The following is a 19792-nucleotide window of genomic DNA, read 5'->3' as shown; positions in this document are numbered from 1 at the left end:
AAATTAGCTCAAAACAATTTATTTTAAGATGTTTTAGGATGATTTTTACCTTTTATTTTATTTAGTGTAACTAGCCCCAACTCAAAAATATTCAAAAGAAAAAATTAAATTTTTTAATCACTATATAAACCAGGGATGGAACTCATTTTCTTTTATTTTACTCCTCCTACTTATTGTATGTAAAGATGTTTTGGGGGACAACAATATTAATAAAAAACCTTAAAAATGATGAAAATAATTAATTGAGAATTTTGAAAAACTTCAAAATATAACTGATATACAAATAATTAAAATTGATATAAAAAAACTGTTTGATGTAAAATTAAGAATATATATACTTGAATGGTATTTTTAAGGTTTGTTTTAAAAAAACAAATATAGCACCGACAAAACTACAGCAACTATGGTACGTAACTATAGTACGTAGTGGGCCGTTTGGTTTCGTAGATAGCATCATGTGTGGACAACAGAAACTGGCCCACCAGCATTTATAGCCTCCTCGGACCTTTTTTTTTTTTTAACTCAAAACATGCCCAGAATATAATTAAATTAGGGCAATTTATCAAAGTCATTATTGGTTTCAAGTCACAAACTATTATCCGATAAAAGAATTTATAAACTACTACATATTTTTATTTATTATATCTTAATTTTCTATCTTAATATTATATAATTTAATTAATTATCATTAATTATTCTTGTTAGTAATATTATTTTATAATTACAATTCAAAATATACATTGTTATTTTAAAAAATATAATATTTACCTTGTAGCATAAAAAATAAATTACTATAAACTATTGAACAAAATCATTTGTTTAACATAAAAAATTCGGTTTTTCTTTATAATAATGATAGTTATGAATAATTAAAGAATCCTTTAGAAGAGAGCTATAATTTTTTATCATAGTTGTAAAATATATTATAATAATTATAATTATAAATTATTAGAGATTCGCTTAGAAAAGTTGTATTTTTTTTTAACTGTGGTTGTCCAAATCATTTTATGTGTGTCTCTATTAATCTTTCAAGATTCTAAAATTAACGACATGTAATTTTTTAATGGCTCTAAAATTTATGGTACTCGAGCTGACTATCTCTCTGAAAGTAAAAGCTTTTATTTTTTAAGTTTTTTATTAATGTTAGTGTTCGGGTCAGTTTATATAAATCTCGATTAATTTTACAAGTCATAAAGTTAATGATATTTTAAATTTTCAGTGAAAGTAACTAATAGTTTTTAAAAGATGAATTCAAAATATGATTAATTAAGTTATTATAAGTTTTAAAAGTTTTTATTATAGCTTGTGTGTGTGGACTTCCAGGTTGTGACATGAGATTCTCATGCAAGCATGCGAGAGAGGAGCATGAAAAGTCTGGTCACTGGTGTGCATGTCTCTGCTCCTGTAAGTTTTGTGTGCAGGTCTGTCTTTTCACGCATTTTTCTCATGTCAATATGCTGGTGAGCAGCTGATTGGGTGGTCTGTACGGCGAGATTCGTGTTGGTGGATTTTTTTCTCCATCTCTCTCTCTTCGCCTTTTCCTTGATTTCAGGATTTGTTTTGGAATCAAGTTTATCAATTCTATTTTGATAAATATTTTATTTTTTTAATTAAAATAAAATATTTTAATTTTAAAATATTTTAACATGTTATTTTAAAGCTATATATATATATTCAACAAATATAATTATGTAATATAAACACAATGTCAAATAAATATAATTTAAAATATTTTTAAATAGTTAAGATTAAATAGATCTTTAACTTAAAGTAATTCAACTTAAACAAAATATCAAAATATTATAAAAGTAAAATGTTTTAACACAAATATTTTAAATATAAAGTTAAGTCAATGTTATCAAGGCTAATAGAATCTAAAGCATCTCTTATTTTGCTTAAATTCCTATAAAGTACAAACATGAAAAAAACAAGATGAATATAAACAATATATATTAGTGATAAATCTAATTTTAAAACATTAATATCATTGTTAATGAAAATAGTAATAATAATTTTTAATATTATTATTAATATCATTGTTATTGAAAATAGTAATGAAAAAGAGTTTTTTATACTTGGGTGGTTTAATTAATTAAACTGAACAAGGTTCAATTTGATTCAATGATTCAATGGCTTTTCAAGAGCAGAACGGAACATGTGGAATGAAACCGGAACATTCTGACCGAAATTTAGCTAAAAAATTCGAAACGGACCGAGATTTAAAATGAGATGAAAATTGTTCTCTTTTATTTCATTTTTTGAATTTGTATGGAATATTTTGATTATTCCGGACGAAACGAAACGGAATTGACAACTTTACTTGGACCTTTTAAAATTTAATTATATCCTCCTGTTGATATTTATTTTAATTTTGATAGTTATTATTTTAATTATTATTTATGATTTTTGAAAAAAAAATTATTTTTAAAAATTTAATTTCATTTAATTTTTGTATTCAATTTTATCATCATTTTTTAATTATATTTTTATTCTTTTATTTATTTATTTAATTTTTTCTCTTAAAATTTTATTTCATTTAATTTTTTATCCAATTTCAGTCCTCATTTTTTAATTTATTTTGTTTTTTAATTTAGTCCCTAGTTATGTTTTTTTATTTAATTTTTATACTATATTTGGTCCTCATTGTTTTATTTTTTAATTTTTTTATGATTGAGAATTTTGTGTTTGTTATTTTTTGTATTTGCCTTTTTATGAGATAATATCGGTCTCATTAACTAATTCACTAGTTTTAAATATTAACTAAATTTAATTCCAGTCTATTTTTAGGTTTTTTTTTTACAAATTAATTTTTTTTTTTAATTTCACAATCTGACATTGAGTTCCCTTGAGTTTTGTGATTTGTTTGACTTTTCTTTTATGAAGTTATTATAATCTTATATCTTGGGTAATAGGTTAGTCAAATTAACTCAGGTTGACCAATGTTTTTTTTATGAAATTTATTTTTCTTTCCACTCTCATCCTTTGACATTAAATTATTGGTCATTGAGTTTTGTAATTTTCTTGATTTCTTTTATGCGGGGTTATCCCGGGTAGAAGTTAGTAAAGATAACTTGAGTCGACTAAGGTATTTTTTTCAATGTTTTTTTATTGATTTAATTTCAGTTCTTTTTTTCTATGTTATTTTTTAAAAAAAATATATTTATTTTTATCTAAAACTCATATAGCGTACGGCGGGTTACTCAAGTTAATTCAGGTTGATTCAAGTTTTTTTTCTTATATGTTTTTTTAAATTGATTTTTTCAAAAAAATTTATCATTTAACGTTAAATTATTAGACCTTGATTTTTACGATTTTTCAGCTATTCTTTTAATAGATTTATTTTAATCTTACATTTTAAATCACGTATTAATCAAGTTATTTTGAATTAACTTATGTTATCATTGTCACATGATAGAAGACATAACACCCATTTAGTTAAAATAATTTTTTAAAAATAAAAAAATATTATTTTAATATATTTATAATCAAAAAAATACTTTAAACCTCAATCTTATCCCGATTCCAAAATAGAATCTGTATCTCAACATTTGATCACTTTATAAACACAGAAGAATGCGGTGAAGCTGGCTTTCAAAAATGTCCATGCACCAAAACATGGAAATCTATCAATTCATGGGTAAGAAGGTAGGCTGTGTAGAGCATGGCCTGGCATGATACCATTAAAACACGATTGGTAACTTTGAAATAGAACTTCTACTTAAATTTCCAAACAGATATTAAATGCAAGAAAAACACACCAGAAAAATCCGAAAACATTTTTCAAAAAAACTGAACATTAAATAAAAAAAATCTGATAAAACCAAGTATTATAACATAGGTTTCTTTATTGCATGTTTTTGACTCTAACGAGCGAGCCACCAGTGAGTCCCTCGAAGAAGATGGCCTGCATAATATCTTCTTGTGCAGCTCTTTCAACCCACTCACTTCTTTCCGCTGACTCACTCCCAACTAGCTCAACTCGCTCAATCAAACCCAATTCCCTTTCATGGGGCTTTTCATTTCCCACCATACACATCTCCATCAACAACAACCACCCATCCTCTCTCAACAAGGTTTGCACACACTCTTCTTCAATCTCTCTTTACCCTGGAAACTACTTTGAAAAGGGAACAAATTTTAAATAATAAGCCGAGTCTCATGTTTTTCTGCTGTTTTGGTTTTTTATACTTGAATCTTTGCCTGAACAGCAAATGGGTTTGCCGATTTTCTGTTTCGGTATCATTTGTTATCTTATATTTGGTTATATATGCATTTCTCTTGGTTTAATAGGTTATGAAATTCATCATCTTTCTGTTTATTTCCAACTGATGATTTGTTAAGCGTTATTAGAATCAAATGTTTTTGTACTGGAGCTTTTAACAGAGGGATATGGTAAGTTATTTTTGTCAATTATTGAGATGGGGTGTTATTATATTTCTCAATGAGTGGTAAAATGCGAAGAAGAAGAAGAAGAAGAAAATGTTTCAATTATTTTGCACTAGGTAGATAATTAGACTGGAACTCCCACCTTCAACTTTTGCACAATGGATAATTCAATTTTATTTTATTTTTATGTAAAGAATCTGCCAAGGTTGATCAGTTTATGAAAGTGGAGGATAAAAGTGAGAGGAAAAGGCTAACTTTTGGACAATTTCTAAGTATTGATAAAGTAGTAGGAGCAGGTTAGCTAGATGAGAAATCATTTTATATTATAGAAAATTAGATTGCTTGTGTTCTAATCTTATAGAAGTTGTGGTAGTAGAATATGATAAAACATAGCTAAACTTTCTAATGTTGGTTTCAAAAGGAAAAGCTTTCACGCGCAAAGTTTCTCAACAATTCTTACTGCTGAAAAAATTATTGAGAAACAGTTATTGCTAGGATCTTCTTGCTATTAGTATGGTCGCTGACCAAGAATGCTCTTGTTCTGAAGAGACATGCTTGTAACTTGTTCAATATATAATTTAGCTACCCATGATTGTGTAATTGCTTTGTTAAACTTTGGCTACTGCTTTATCTTCAAAGAGAGAAACAAAATCTTACCTGCTACTTGCTTCTCCATGTTGAAGATAGTTTTTACACTTCATTTATTAGACATTGATGCATGTTCTTTATGGTAAAGGCATAAGAATATTTACCAGACCTTGTTCCTAATGTGTAATCATTTATAGTTCTATTGTTTCATGACCATTTGTGCTTGGCCTGGCAGTAATTTGCTTGCACCACAGAGCAAATGCTGCAGGTTCATTTCCCATCAGTTGACATTGATGGTCTTCTTTTCTGTTTATATGTGAGTGGAATTTTGATTCACCTCCAAATTCCACCACAGAGCATTAGAATATGCTTTTTGTAGAAATGAACGGGAGCACTACAGGAATTTGTGGTTTCCTTTTTTGTGTGTTAGTCTTATTGTAGTTTTACTATTGTTGGTTGTCAATTACTTCATTTTCTGCAGTCCTCTGAAATGGTTTGACAGAGAATCTAGCATTGCCTTCTACAGTTTTCACTTTTCAGTCATCTTTACAGCAGAAATTAGTGTTGTTTAAGATGACCTTGCAAGGAAGAACCGAGTTCTAATATTTGTTTCTCATATCTGCAGACTTCTTTCATTCAAGCTGCCTGGACAAGAAGATCTCGAGGTGAACTTGCCAAGAAACCTAACAAGAAATCATGGAAACAGAGGACAGATATGTATATGAGGCCATTCTTACTAAATGTTTTCTTTTCAAGGAGATTTATCCAGGCAAAAGTGATGCACCGGGGAACAAGTAAAGTGGTATCAGTTGCCACCACAAATGCCAAGGATCTGAGACACAGTTTACCATCACTTACAGATCACAATGCCTGTAGAATTGTAGGGAAGCTCATTGCTGAGAGATCCAAGGAAGCTGATGTATATGCGATGTCTTATGAACCTAGAAAAGATGAGCGGATTGAAGGTAAACTTGGAATTGTTATTGATACCATTAAAGAGAATGGGATCATATTTGTTTAAGCAGGCTACTCATTACTCTTCTAGGTTTTGTTATTGTAAATGACAGTGGAGAAACACAATTGGTTTAACGTTGTTCATTTATCAAACATGTCTAATAGAAAATTGCTCATTTAATTCTTGAGCCCTCTTTGCTTTCCCGTGTGCATACTTGACTCCATCTTCCTTGCCCTGTAGTTAAGGAATTTTAGCTTTATGGAATTGAATTTGAAGTTTTTACAATTATCAGTTACTTGCGTCTTCGATGCGTTCATCATTTAACAGAAAGACTTGGTCTCAGCAATTACCTATCACTGGATTTTGGTGTTTGAACTTGTGATTTCAAGGTCTTGAACATATGATATTTAACGTACTTTTCCATCCAAAGCCAATGTGTAAGGTTGCTTACTATTTTAGAAGTCTGCCAGCGAACCTTATTTAGAGTCTTCATCAGCTTTACTTGGATGTGCATTTATGTTAATGTCTCAAACTTTTTCTTCGCTTGCATTAATGTTTCCTCCAACTTTTCTCCTGTCTTGTAGTATTGAATGCACAAGCGTATACGATGAAGCCTTTTGAACCACCTAAAAAAACTTAACAAAACCTAAGTTTTGATCATAATATATAATGAGAACCGAGTAGCATGTTTGGTGGTTAATTTTGAATTAAATTTTATAATTTATCTTGGTTTGTTTTTTATATATTTATCACGATCTTAAATAAATATCTCGATATTGAGTTGACGCTTGATTTTATGAGCGTCAATTTTTTATCATATAATTAAAAAATAATTAAAAAAATAAAGTTATTAAACACCGTGAAGCCCATGGATTGAAGAACACATGTTTGACTGGGTAACCTAAATTATCATGCCAAGTGGAGTCCTTGATCTGAGTTGCGAGTTTGACAGATTAACTCGCTAAATTTAGGTTATTTTAATATTTTTAAAATTGACATATTGAATTTTTTTAAGAGTCAAACTATGTTTTTACTAGTTATTTAGATTGTTTTTGGACTCATCAAGTCTATTAAAATATATTGGAACAACTCTTCTTATATGATTTAATTTAAAATTTTAACTTAAAAATAAGTTAGATTTGGAAATCTTAAGATTAATATATTAGCCTTAGTTTAATGATATATATATATATATATATATATATATATATATATATATATATATATATATATATATATATATATATATATATATAAATTCCCCGCAGCTTGAGAAAGAATTTTGGTTATCTAGTGATTTCTTACGAGTATTGAAAGAAATTGGATTTTGTGTGGGCTTTTAATCTTCATCTTTAACCCCAAAAAATGCACACAAATATAATTTATGACTTATGAATATAGGTATTGAAGTCAGCTCAATGAGTTAATCCGGAAAACTAGATGTCCAAAACTTGAGCCGGGTCAAATTTTAGGTTAAACCAAAAAGATATTGATTGCACCGATTGAGTTTTAGCCTTTGAGGTCACTAAATTGACGTGGTGAAAACCGATGAATTAACTTCAATACTTTTTTTTCAAAGAAACAAAACGGCACGTTAACCCTAGGGTTCCTGCCAGTGTAGCTATAAGTAATCCCTTTGGCGCCTCTCTCTGCCCTCTCTCCAACCAAAAACCCCTTTTGAGAAAGAGCGATGGTGATGATGGAAGAAGAAGCAGCGGAGAAAGGAAGGGCAGTTATATTCAGAGATATAAGGCGATATTACTGTGATTACTGTGGAATTTGCAGATCCAAGAAGTCTCTTATCACTTCTCATGTCCTCACCCATCACAAGGTCCGTCTTTTAATCTCTCTTTCTGTTTCTGTTTCTCATCTTCTTGGTTAATAGTAGCAGCTTTCACAGGCAGAACCTTTTTTCTATATATATAGGAATCAAGATTGTGCTTTCTTATTCATCAAAGAAAAAAGATTTGGCTTTGATTTATTGTTAATTGTTTTGATTTTATTAATTATTTTTATTGGGTTTGGATTTTTTTCATGATTCTGTGGGTTTTTTTATTTGTATTTGATTTGCCATTAATTTGCATGATCTTATTTCCTGAAGTGATTTCTGTGGTATTTAATTCTTTTGTGGCTGTTGAAGCCTTGAAGGGAATAAACAATAAAGCTTGTGTGTATTTTCTGCTCAAATCGATATCAATGACTCACACACACACACACACATGTCAAATTGAAGATTGGTTAAGTTAAATTGCAGTCTTACCTCTGCATTTCCTTTTTGCTTAGGAGGAGATAGAAAAAGAACGAGTTGGTGGGGATGAGGTAAAGGAGGGAGTAAGATCCAATACTTGCGAAAAATGTGGTGCTAGTTTCAAAAAGCCTGCGTATTTGGTTCAACACATGCAAAGTCATTCTCTTGAGGTATTTGACCATGTTTCTACTTGCATGGGTTGCTTGTACACAAGGTTTTGCTTTATATTTGATTTCTTGTTCGAATGCATTTTTTAAAGAATGCAATGTGCTAAGCAGCTCAAAGTGTGCTGTTAATGATATTTAATAGTAGGATCTGCAGCGATTGAATACTAAGTATTTTGCAGGAATGCCATTTTAGTATAGAAAAACACCTGGAAATTAAAGCGTGAGCATTGGATCCCACACAGAGAACTCCAAAATGCGAGAGGCTTCCATTTTGGCTTGAATGGACTAGTATCAGGCTGGGAGACCTCCTGAGAAGCTCCATCAAGTGAGCCTCGATCACGCACCTGTTGAAGTTCAGGTTTGAAGGAAGGCTTTTTTTTTTCTCTTGATATTATTTATAGTGATCTAAGAAATCATTTCTTCTAATGTTTTTGTCATTTATTTATTTATTTTGCAGAGGCCATTTATGTGTTCAGTTGATGATTGTCATGCCAGCTATAGAAGGAAAGATCACTTAACTCGCCACCTTCTCCACCACGAAGGGAAACTTTTCAACTGTGAAATTGAGAATTGTGATCGTAAATTTGTTTACCCAAGCAATTTGAAAAGGCATGTTAGAGAGCTTCATGATGAGAGTTCTTCCTCCAGTAGTGTTGGAGGTGAGAAGCAGTATGTATGCCAGGAACTGGGATGTGGAAAGGCATTCAGATACCCGTCAAAGCTGCAAAAGCATGAGGATTCTCATAGTAAGTTTCTTTCTTTTCACTCATACACAAGTATAAGAATTGATGTTTCTAAAAAATGAGGAAGAATATTTAATGATTTAAAAATTTGGCAATTTATCTTACTTGCAATCTCTGATTATCATCCTCTCTAACGCAGTTAACCTGGACTCAATGGAGGCAATGTGTATAGAACCAGGCTGTATGAAACATTTTTCTAATAAAAAATGCCTCAAGGCCCACATTCAGTCCTGCCACCAATACATTAACTGTGATATCTGTGGCACGAAACAGCTGAGAAAGAACATCAATAGACATCTTCGCACCCACGAACCTGTCAGTGGTTCAACAGAGAGAATCAAATGCCATTTCAAGGGTTGTCAGCACACATTCTCTACTGTAAGATTAACAAATGTTTTAAAATCCACTGCTCTGTTTCTTATAGTATTTAATCCCGACCAGCGAACCATTTCATGCTCACGCAGCATCATTTTCTTTTTAGTTAATTTTTTTTCCTATTTGTGTGCAGAAAACAAATCTTAACCAGCATGTGAAGGCAGTGCACCTTGAACAAAGGCCTTATGTGTGTGGATTTCCAGGTTGTGACATGAGATTCCCATACAAGCATGTGAGAGATAACCATGAAAAATCTGGTTTGCATGTCTATACTCCTGTAAGTTCTGTGCGCAGTTTTTAGCACATTTCGTTCATCAATGTGGATTTAGAAAATGAATTGGCATTCTGAACCGGATTGCTTTTGGATCAGGGTGATTTTGTGGAGTCTGATCAGCAGTTCAGGTCAAGGCCAAGAGGTGGGAGGAAGCGGAAATTCCCCACTGTGGAAATGTTGATACGCAAGAGAGTAACTCCACCAACTGAGTTTGACGAGTGCCACACTTTGTTGCATGAAATGGAGGCTGAGGACCAGTAGTGAGCCATGCCCTACCTTCCTAGATGCGTGTGCATTCTCTCTTCCTCTTTCCACTTGTATCCAAGTTAGCTCTTTATATGGAGGTTGTGGTGCCTTTGGCATACTCTGCTGTTATCATCTTTTGGAGAATGGACATCAATAGCATGTTAGAACGTGAGTGACATGGGGCATCATTGATTCTTGGTCCTCTTGCCCGAGAGAGAAAGCAGGCTTCTGATTGATTTATTGACTTGGGGCATCTCCTTACGTTAAATGGAGGAGGTTGCTCAGGATCTGGAAGGGTAGCAGTTTCATTAAAAGCACGGTTGTCATGGCAGTTTTGTGAAACGCATTACGAGGCAGTTGTGTTGTAGGGAAATAAGTAGAACATGTGAATGATTTGGAAGGGTCAACAAACTTACTTGGCCTAGAAGGTTCAAAAATTGTTCAGGATGATAGCACCTTGTGTTTCCTTTTACACCAACAATCCCAAGTACAACAGCACGTAGCTGAAAATATTCGACTCAAAAGAGAAAGACCCTCTAATGCAAACTCAGGAGCAATATTACCACTTCATAGTAGGCGTTGCAGAAATTTCAGTGCATATAAAAATTTGGTTTTGCACCCAGTCAGATTGTGTTCACGACAGTTTCATCAACTCTGAAAATCCTCACCGAACCAAAGCCAGAAATTTTGGATTCATATCCTTGTCCGACAGAAGAATCCAATTGTGACATTATAAAACATATCTATGTCCAATGACGCACACAAGTTTTGATCTTGCGATGTTTTTATGTGAATTGAAGAGCATAACTTTAGTGACGAGGTGATAATGTTCTAAAATCTAATATACTCAAGAATAATGGTTTTTAGAATCTTTGGATAAAGAGTGATCACATGTTTACATTAATATTCATTATCTAGGTTTCATGAAGTTGATGATTGGTGATAGAAGATCTAAACACTTGAAAGACAGTTTATTTTGGTGAAATTTATAGATTCTCCAATGATAAAATTAGTGAATTTTTGTAAGACCTAAATTTTTAACCCAAACTCAAGTTCAAGTCAGTCCAAACCCAATCTAAGTTAACCTAGGTATATAAAAGAAAGTTGTAAGAGAATTGTTTTTCTCTCTTCTAATTTTTATGGGTGTCGTAACTCTTTTCTCATCAAACCAAGGATTTTAGTCCCTAAACTTAGAAGACTAAACCTGATTTTCTTTTATGCATTGAAGTCTTTTATTTGTGTTGTTTTAAGTTGTTTTTTAGTATATTCTATATATTAATTTCAGGTACTTCTAACAATTTTCAATAGGATTTTCAAGTCTTTCATCTAATATTCCTTTTACTTTTATATTTTCTGGGTAAGTGAGATCATCTTTAATATGCATGTAATATAAATAAATATGTATGTTGATTATATGATGAGTACGATTAGTTAATTTCTTGAATATTTATATTTGTTGCTTTATTTTCTGAGTACTCATCTTTTCTTGAATTTGCACTCGTATTCTTTTGAACTAAATTCTATTTGATATGATATACAATGCTTTGATAATTATATAAATATCTATTATGCCTTAATAAAGGACTTGTCATTAACTCCATGCTAATGGGGAGTAGTTAGTCTATATGCACATAATATTTTGTATACCTAGCTGGTGAGAGAGACACCAGTCTGTGGCGACTGATCCTCCCACAATGGTTACCTTCGAATGTTATATGATTTCTGACATTTATTCCACTATTTTATGATAATATGCTTAGTATGTATATGTGTATCAAAATAAATCGACTTGCAAATTATTAATATCTAAAATGTATATTAAATATTATTCCTTCACTGAGTTGGTTGAACTCACCTCTTATTTTTAATTTTATTTCATGTTTTCAATTTTTATTAGCATGCGAACTTTGTTGAGTGTCTCTTCTTCTTCAATTTTGATCAGTATGCCTTACTTGTTTCGCGAAGCTTTTCTTTAATTTTGATTCGATGTCTTAGACGCTCCACTATTATTTTGTTTTAATTAAGTTTGAATTTTGACAATTTAATGACTATTATGGATTAATGCTTTTGTTTTAATTACTAATAAGAAGTCTTGAACTATCATAATATTTTATAAGATTATGAAATACTGTGTATTTTTAAATAACTTATTCTTTTGATATGTCTGTATAGAGACTTAGTGTAAGTGGGGTATCCTTACAACACAACCTGCATTGCATCGTGACAAAGGTGATATCAGAACCCAGTTTTGTTAAAATCCCGTAATCTGGTTTTGTTAAAACCCTCGTAATATGTGGAGCTTAGGATCTGTCTTGTCTTGATGTCATTCCTTTTATAATTCTTCATCCTTGTGTTTTGTATGTCGTCCTAGAACTCTTTTATACTTATGTTGATATACTTGCATTCTTTTAGAAAAAATACCAAGAGCTAGACATGTAGTTAATGCTGACTATATTGGTAATGATCAGGAGAACATTCCTATTATTCAGCTAAAAAATGAGAGGCGTAAAAGGAAGGTTAGAACCCCTTTGCCTCAGCCAAATAGAGGTAGAAGTTTAGGATGAGAGAGATTATGGTTTGGATGTTGGTCAGGATCAAAAACAAGAATTACAGGGTAGGCTGCCTTATGCTAATAGTGCTTGGATAAGATTGGACAGGCCATGCAGACCCTAGCTAATCTTTTAGTTGAGAGAGAGAAAGAGAAGGAGAAGAATAAGAATGCATCTTTGACTTTTCATATTGTGTATGGGGTGATGGTGCCTTTGTTAGAGTTCTTTAAGCTGGCATCTCTCATCTTTAAGGGAGTCAATAACTCTGAGGACCCACAATAATTTTTGGATGCGGTGTGGAGCAGGTGTGAGGCCATGGGATGCACGGATCATTGTGTAGTGACTTTAGCATCTTTCAGGCTAGAAGGTGAGGTAGTTGTTAACTGTGAACTGGTATGATTCGAAGAGGAGAGAAAGAGCAGTTAATTCTCCTCTTATAACATGGAAGGAATTCCCGGATATGTTCTTGAAGCGATTTTCTACCGAAGAATGTGAGGGACGCCAAATCCTATGCTTTTGAGAGGCTGGTTCAAGGTGACTTTGTTGTGACAAGGTATGACGTGAAGTTCACACGTCTGTATAAATATGCTGGCTATTAAGGCACGAAAGTTAGAGGATGAAATAACAATCGGTTCTGCTAAGAGGCTCAAGGTGGCGACGTGAGAGTTTGAAAAAGAAATGCTCGACGAGTACCCACACTTCTTCTATCATGATGGTAAGATTTCTGTTCAAGAAAAGTTACGCGCAAGATATTTTTTTTATTATATTGATGAAATTAGAAACTTAAGATATTTAATTTTTCTTTTGAATAAACTCTTCAATTATATCAATTTAGCCCATCAAAAGTTCAAATAGGTTCCTAAACTTAATTGTTTTACAAGTTTGTCCTGATCTTTAATAACTTTATTATATTTGATCCCAACTTCTCCTTTATGACTAATAAGTCCTCCTTTAGCCAACCTTCTTTTTTTTTGCCAACAATATTCAAAACTAGCTACCCATCCAGCGTTCTGAACTGTTGCGGCTATTCTATTTGTTATCAAAAAATAATTTTTGTAATTTAAATTTCTGATTTTTTTCTTGAATACTTGAATATTCTTTTATAAAAGGAAAATTTAAGGGACCCAACACTAAGAATCAACTGAAGCCTTATAGAAATTTGAGGTTTACTGTTATGTGATTGTTATTGCTGGATGTGCATTAAATAATTTTCTGGAATCCTCTGAATTGCTTGGACAGAGAGGTTTCCAGTCTGTTGTTTAGGTGAGCTTTAGAGAAACAACTAAGCTCTTATATTTGTTACTCATATCTACAGATTTCTTTCATTGAAGCTTCTTGGACCAGAAGATCTCGAGGTGAACTTGCAAAGAAACCTAACAAGAATCTTGGAAATATAGGACGAACATGCTTTAACATAAAATGTTGACGCACAAGGTTGCCTCTTACTTTCAAAGTCTACATGCCTACCCTTGTCACTCTGTAAAGGATAAGTATTTTGCCCGTAAATGATGTTTCATCAGCTTTAGTTGGATGTGCATCTTTACTTCAACACCTTACCTAGAATTTCTCGAAAACCAATCAGAATTTCTAATTATCAAGATTTTATATATACATTGTTATCTTTTTTACATGTCGTCTGAAAGAATTTTCATCTTGTCCTGATCCTTGTTTCTTCTTTTCAATCCAAATGTTTCTCTCCTTTAAGAGCCCAGGTTCCTTTTTAAAGCTCTCTGTCGATGGTTTTTTATTCGGTTTCCCATTTCATCCTGTGTGAATATTATTGATTTTATTAGCTTAATGGGTCACCCAGGACATGCTTTATACCTCTCAAGATAACATCGAGCGAACCAGACATGAACATTGATCAAGGAGAAGAGAAGAGAAGAGACCCCAAATCACAAGAAGAAACAGATAACATATTCTATTGATCAACTCATCATTTAAAACTTCAGAAGAAGCTTGAAACAAACACTTGCATACACATTATCGTATTAACAGCGACACAAGATTTTGAGCTACTATCATAATTAAGAACACACACAGAGTCACAGATAGGCACCCAATTCTCACAATGGCTGTATAATCTCACTCAACCAGAGATTTCAATAGCCTTGACATCAGGTTTCTTCACTTCCTCCTTCGGCACCGTCACTGTAAGCACCCCATTCTCCATAGAAGCCTTGACCTGATCCACCTTAGCATTCTCAGGCAGTCTGAACCTCCTCAGGAACTTGCCGCTGCTACGCTCGACACGATGCCATGTGTCATTCTTGTCCTCCTTCTCCACGTTCCTCTCCCCGCTGATCTGAAGCACCCTGTCATCCTCAATCTCCACCTTCACCTCCTCCTTCTTAAGACCAGGAAGATCGGCCTTAAAGACATGGGCTTCTGGGGTCTCTTTCCAATCGATGCGCGTGTTAACAAAGGCTGAATTGTCATGAGAGACAAGTGAGGATGAAGGGAAAGGGAAGTCCTTGAAGGGTTCCCAAGTGAATGGATCAAAGATGGTGCCCCGTCTGTTGTCGAAGAAGCTTGGGATCATTGCCATCTTTTACAGGGTTGTATACGGGAAGCTGCGTCGCTCGATTAATTTGATAGCTTTTCAAGAAAGTGCTTTGACTTGAACTTGCTTGTCGTTCTCTATGGAGAGGTGCGAGGGATAGGCTTGGTATTTATAGGAAGTGTAGGAGAAACCTGGTACTTTCGAGGATTATCTAGCGGCTACCCCTTGATTGACGAACTTTCTGGTAAATTCATGAAAACATATATATCTGGGCTTTCTAGAGGAGCCTGGAATTCGCGCTCATATTGGGTTTGAAAAGGGCCGGGCTAGCTTTCCATGGGCCCTGACATTGTTTCTGTGTCTTCTCCTTGTATATTCTTTCTTTCCCATCATTTTTCACTATCTATTTTGTTTCTACTCTTGGTGTAAAAAATAATAGTAGCAGTACTTATTCTATGAATATAAAATATTTCCTAAATCACATAAAATATTCGGAATCAAGTGTTCGACTAATGTAAGAAAAAAACAAAAAAAAAAACCCATTAGATTTAAATACCCAATTTTACGAGCTTTATTTTACATATGTTATTTTTTAAAAAAATCCTTTTTAGTAATTGTAATTTTTGTATGCTGGTGATGAAATATTTTCATCGTTAAATTTATTAGTAAATAATTACGTGTTATATTACTAATAGAATCATTAGCATAATAGTTTTATTTTTATTTAGTTGACAATTCCATTAGTAATTATTCACAAAATATTTTTCATCACTAATTAAATCAGCAATGCCTGATGAATACTTTCCATTGCTTTTCTCATCGGACAATTCTTTGGTAGCGATGAAGGTCTATATATATTCTAAATACAATGCTTTTTAATTTGTTGCTCTTAACAAGCCAAGTTCTTTGCTTTTTGTTTATATCAGTTGAAGGTTCTTTAAAATATATATTTTTAATCGATAAAAGTATAAATCTACTCTTATAAAAGGGTTTATTGGATGATGAAACTATTATTGGGAAGAAATTTCATTGTTGGTGACATAAAATAAAAAATGATTTTTTTTTTTTAAAAAAATTTATAAGCATTTGGACCAATCTCGAACGGCGAGGATAGGTCATGGGTTTTTTATTTTTTAATAATCTAGGTGTTCAAATCAAATCAGCTTATACAATAATTTTTTTTTTTTTTATGCATTTGTTTGTTCTTCTCTTCAACACAAGCAATCCTTCCCACGTCACAAGCCTTCATGCATTCAATGCACCCTTGCACACAAGCATGTATTAATTCATGTGCTAACATGGAGGAGAGGCGAGAGAAGATGTAAACTCTGGCGTAAATTGAAAATAAAAATTAAGGTGTAAAGCAATGAAAAAAAAAAAAAATATAAAGATAAAAGAAAAGAGTTTTTGGCTGAAAATATATATTTTTTTCAATAGCAAAAACTAATCTAGCTATTTTGAGAAAGAAATAGATCAATTTACATAAAACAATCAAATTTTTTTTAGCTAATGTCTTTGTTATAACCTGATGTTCTACAACAAAAGCAAAAAAAAACAAATCCATTTTCTTTTCTTTTCTTTCACATTGAATGACTAAAAAACAATGGTTGGGAGTAAAAAAATATTTTAAGAGAGAAAAACACGATTACTCTTGAAATTTAGAGAGATAAAGGAAAAAAAAAACTAAGTTAGAGTGAGAAAATGAAGGGAGAAAAAAAAAAAGAAAAGCTTGGAAAAAATCTTGACAGATTGATTTTTGAAATATGTTTAGCAATAGAGTAAGGTGTTCAAAACCTTTTTGTATTGATTTGAACAAGTGTTTAATAATTTAATTTAAGATTAACAACATTTGAATTGGGTTCTTGAGATGAGATTTAGGGGAATTTGAAATTAATTATTAATTATTGTTATGAATGATTAAATGACTAGAAGAAGTAAGAAATTCGTTAAATTGAATAAAAAAATTTTGGATGGGTAATTAAGCTTAAGGGTAGGCCATAGAGAGTAAAAAAGGATGGTTTGATGAATTCATATTATTTTTGTAAATTGTGTGGAAATTATGATAACCAAATACGTGGGTAATAGTTTAAATAATTAATTTTATTTCTACATGGTAAATGTGAATTTCTTTGGCATCGATACATTATCAATGAACACAAAAATTTCTATGCTTTAATTACAAATTCTGTAGAAATACATGCTTTTATACATAATTGACACCACGTTTCTAATCAATGGTCACGGTGCAAGTACACAACTTATTCAATTCAAAGCAGGTGTCTCTCTCTTTGTTAATGGTTATTGTCTTCCAACATATCACTGATAATCATCAAATTCTCCAGTAATAACAAGGTAGACATAACATTTACTCCAATCAATTGTTGTACAACTTTCATATTTGAAAGTGTAACGCATCTAAGGTTTATAAATACCATAGATCACTAGTAAATATGACAAAGTTATAAGATTGAACATTTTCAAACACAATATACATTCTCCTTTTCTCTTGATATTATTTCTCTTATGCATCACATCTCCTCTTATATTTATAGATTTCAATAGTAAGGAGTCACTCATTCTATCATACTTATATTCTCAGGAATAACCAAGTTAGAGACAAAGCTTATATTGTAGCTCATACATCTTAGTTATTATTTCAATTTCAGGATGAATTTTTTTCACAATTTTATAATTAAAATAATTTTTTTATATTTACAAGTATGATATTATTAAGAGGATAAATTAATATTATTTATTTATAAAGTTTTAAGGTTTTCTATAAATAAAATATTATATTTTTTATTTTCTATGAAGCATGTAAAAAATAAAACAGTACACAAAACACCTAGAAAAAAAAAGCTCCAAAACATAACAATCTCTTTCTTTTTTTCTTCCTTTTTCCATCTCTTGGAAGCCTAATAGCTAATACTGAGATTTTATGTTCCTAACAAAAATATATAAAATTGATTTTATTACCGTACTATCATCTTGAATATAAATTGTAACTTGGAACAAAGGTGAAGAAAAAAGAAGCAACGTCAGAAGAAATTCTAATTACGAAATTACAATTTGATTTTATCAATCAGAACTTCAAAAGCTTATAACAAACAAACACACATTGTTGCATATTAACAATCTCTTCAGCCTGCTAACTTAGGAACATAAACAGATTTACAGTCACCAATCCTTGCAATTTGATTAATGCTAAGAGGAACATGAGGTATAATCTCACTCAACCAGAGATTTCAATAGCCTTGACATCAGGTTTCTTCACTTCCTCCTTCGGCACAGTCACTGTAAGCACCCCATTCTCCATAGAAGCCTTGACCTGATCCACCCTAGCATTCTCAGGCAGTCTGAACCTCCTCAGGAACTTGCCGCTGCTACGCTCGACACGATGCCAGGTGTCATTCTTGTCCTCCTTCTCCACGTTCCTCTCCCCGCTGATCTGAAGCACCCTGTCATCCTCGATCTCCACCTTCACCTCCTCCTTCTTAAGACCGGGAAGATCGGCCTTAAAGACATGGGCTTCTGGGGTCTCTTTCCAATCGATGCGTGTGTTAACAAAGGCTGAATTGTCATGAGAGACAAGTGAGGATGAAGGGAAAGGGAAGTCCTTGAAGGGTTCCCAAGTGAATGGATCAAAGATGGTGCCTCGTCTGTTGTCGAAGAAGCTTGGGATCATTGCCATCTTTTACAGGGTTGTATACGAGAAGCTGCGTCGCTCGCTTAATTTGATAGCTTATCAAGAAAGTGCTTTGACTGGAACTTGCTGAACTTGCTTGCCGTTCTCTGTGGAGAGGTGGGTGGGATATGTTTGGTATTTATAGGAAATGTAGGAGACACCTGGTACTTTCGAGGATTATCCGGCGGCTACGCCTTGATCGACGAACTTTCTGGTAAATTCATGAAAACATATATATCTGGGCTTTCTAGAGGAGTCTGGAATTTGCGCTCAAATTGGGTTTGAAAAGGGCCGGTCTAGCTTTTCATGGGCCTTCACATTGTTTCTATGTCCTCTCTTCTTATTTTTTCCATCTCTCCCATCATTTTTCCCACAGAATTTTACGTGGCAGCAGCTTTACCTTACATCTGTTAATTAAAAAAAAGAATCCTTTGTAGTAATTGTAATTTTTGTATGCAGCCGATACAAATATTTTTTCTAAAACAAGTTTAAGATGTAATTAAAACTAATCAGACATCTTTTAATATCCCAAAAGTACTAATTTGATATTTTTTTAAATAAAGTTCAACACCACAACCAGAAAGGTAACGAGGTTGTCTTGCTGTTGCATCTCTATTTCTTTCTCATTTGTATACGCCCTCGGTGCAGGCATGCCATTTTGATTAGTGCTGGCTGGTTTTTTTTTTTTTTTTTTTTATGTGGGGTTGTCACTTTATAGGGTCCTCTTTTATACATTTTAATTAAATTAAAAAACAAATTTTATATTATTAATTCACTTGTAAAATCAATTACATATAATTGTATACATTCAAAAGAAATTGGAGCCGTAGGTGGAGGATAATGAGTTGATATGTATGTAATCATCTGTTCCCATCCCATCGCTTCCTTCTTCATTTTTCATATTGGACCTTCGGTTCAGCCTTTATATCGGCCGTTGTAGCAAAAATTTCGATGCGTAAAATGGAGAATGGAGATTTGATGAATTTTTGTTATTCTTGTAAAATGTGTTTAAATTATGATAACCAAGCATGTTGGTAATAGTTTAGATGACTAATCTTATTTTTATATGACAA

General features: G+C 32.3%; 4 protein-coding genes and 1 long non-coding RNA gene across 5 annotated transcripts; 3 read left to right on the top strand and 2 right to left on the bottom strand.

Moving 5' to 3' along the window:
- Positions 1-3829: 3829 nt before the first annotated feature.
- Positions 3830-6116, top strand: LOC133668241 (uncharacterized). The gene is made up of 2 exons (XM_062088014.1): positions 3830-4073; positions 5600-6116. The coding sequence occupies exons 1-2, from the start codon at positions 3852-3854 to the stop codon at positions 5993-5995; spliced, it is 618 nt and encodes a 205-aa protein (XP_061943998.1). The 5' UTR covers positions 3830-3851; the 3' UTR covers positions 5996-6116.
- Positions 6117-7466: 1350 nt separating this feature from the next.
- LOC133668714 (transcription factor IIIA-like) lies at positions 7467-10437 on the top strand. The gene is made up of 6 exons (XM_062088662.1): positions 7467-7760; positions 8213-8347; positions 8802-9090; positions 9227-9465; positions 9596-9739; positions 9833-10437. Exons 1-6 carry the CDS (start codon positions 7620-7622, stop codon positions 9995-9997), a joined length of 1113 nt encoding a protein of 370 aa, XP_061944646.1. The 5' UTR covers positions 7467-7619; the 3' UTR covers positions 9998-10437.
- A 1653-nt stretch (positions 10438-12090) lies between these two features.
- LOC133668716 (uncharacterized) lies at positions 12091-14159 on the top strand. The gene is made up of 2 exons (XR_009833772.1): positions 12091-13246; positions 13847-14159. It is a non-coding gene; the product is annotated as an uncharacterized LOC133668716 (long non-coding RNA).
- A 267-nt stretch (positions 14160-14426) lies between these two features.
- On the bottom strand, positions 14427-15193 carry LOC133668715 (17.3 kDa class I heat shock protein-like). The gene has a single exon (XM_062088663.1). It carries the CDS (start codon positions 15077-15079, stop codon positions 14621-14623), a length of 459 nt encoding a protein of 152 aa, XP_061944647.1. The 5' UTR covers positions 15080-15193; the 3' UTR covers positions 14427-14620.
- Positions 15194-18088: 2895 nt separating this feature from the next.
- On the bottom strand, positions 18089-18843 carry LOC133668350 (17.3 kDa class I heat shock protein-like). Its single transcript, XM_062088127.1, has one exon. The coding sequence runs from the start codon at positions 18723-18725 to the stop codon at positions 18267-18269; it is 459 nt and encodes a 152-aa protein (XP_061944111.1). The 5' UTR covers positions 18726-18843; the 3' UTR covers positions 18089-18266.
- Positions 18844-19792: the final 949 nt, after the last annotated feature.

Source organism: Populus nigra, chromosome 11 (assembly GCF_951802175.1).
Source record: "Populus nigra chromosome 11, ddPopNigr1.1, whole genome shotgun sequence".
Lineage (NCBI taxonomy): Eukaryota > Viridiplantae > Streptophyta > Magnoliopsida > Malpighiales > Salicaceae > Populus > Populus nigra.
Note: the sequence above shows the minus strand (reverse complement) of the source record. Positions and strands in the feature narration are given on the sequence as shown.

Excerpts from the sequence above, each read along its gene's own strand:
- LOC133668241 (XM_062088014.1), top strand. The coding sequence starts at position 3,852 with ATGTTTTTGACTCTAACGAGCGAGCCACCAGTGAGTCCCTCGAAGAAG. Across the intron at positions 4,074-5,599 it reads ACCCATCCTCTCTCAACAAG|ACTTCTTTCATTCAAGCTGC; the intron begins GTTTGCACACAC and ends TCATATCTGCAG.
- LOC133668714 (XM_062088662.1), top strand. The coding sequence starts at position 7,620 with ATGGTGATGATGGAAGAAGAAGCAGCGGAGAAAGGAAGGGCAGTTATA. Across the intron at positions 8,348-8,801 it reads TGCAAAGTCATTCTCTTGAG|AGGCCATTTATGTGTTCAGT; the intron begins GTATTTGACCAT and ends TTTATTTTGCAG. Across the intron at positions 9,740-9,832 it reads GTTTGCATGTCTATACTCCT|GGTGATTTTGTGGAGTCTGA; the intron begins GTAAGTTCTGTG and ends CTTTTGGATCAG.
- LOC133668715 (XM_062088663.1), bottom strand. The coding sequence starts at position 15,079 with ATGGCAATGATCCCAAGCTTCTTCGACAACAGACGGGGCACCATCTTT.
- LOC133668350 (XM_062088127.1), bottom strand. The coding sequence starts at position 18,725 with ATGGCAATGATCCCAAGCTTCTTCGACAACAGACGAGGCACCATCTTT.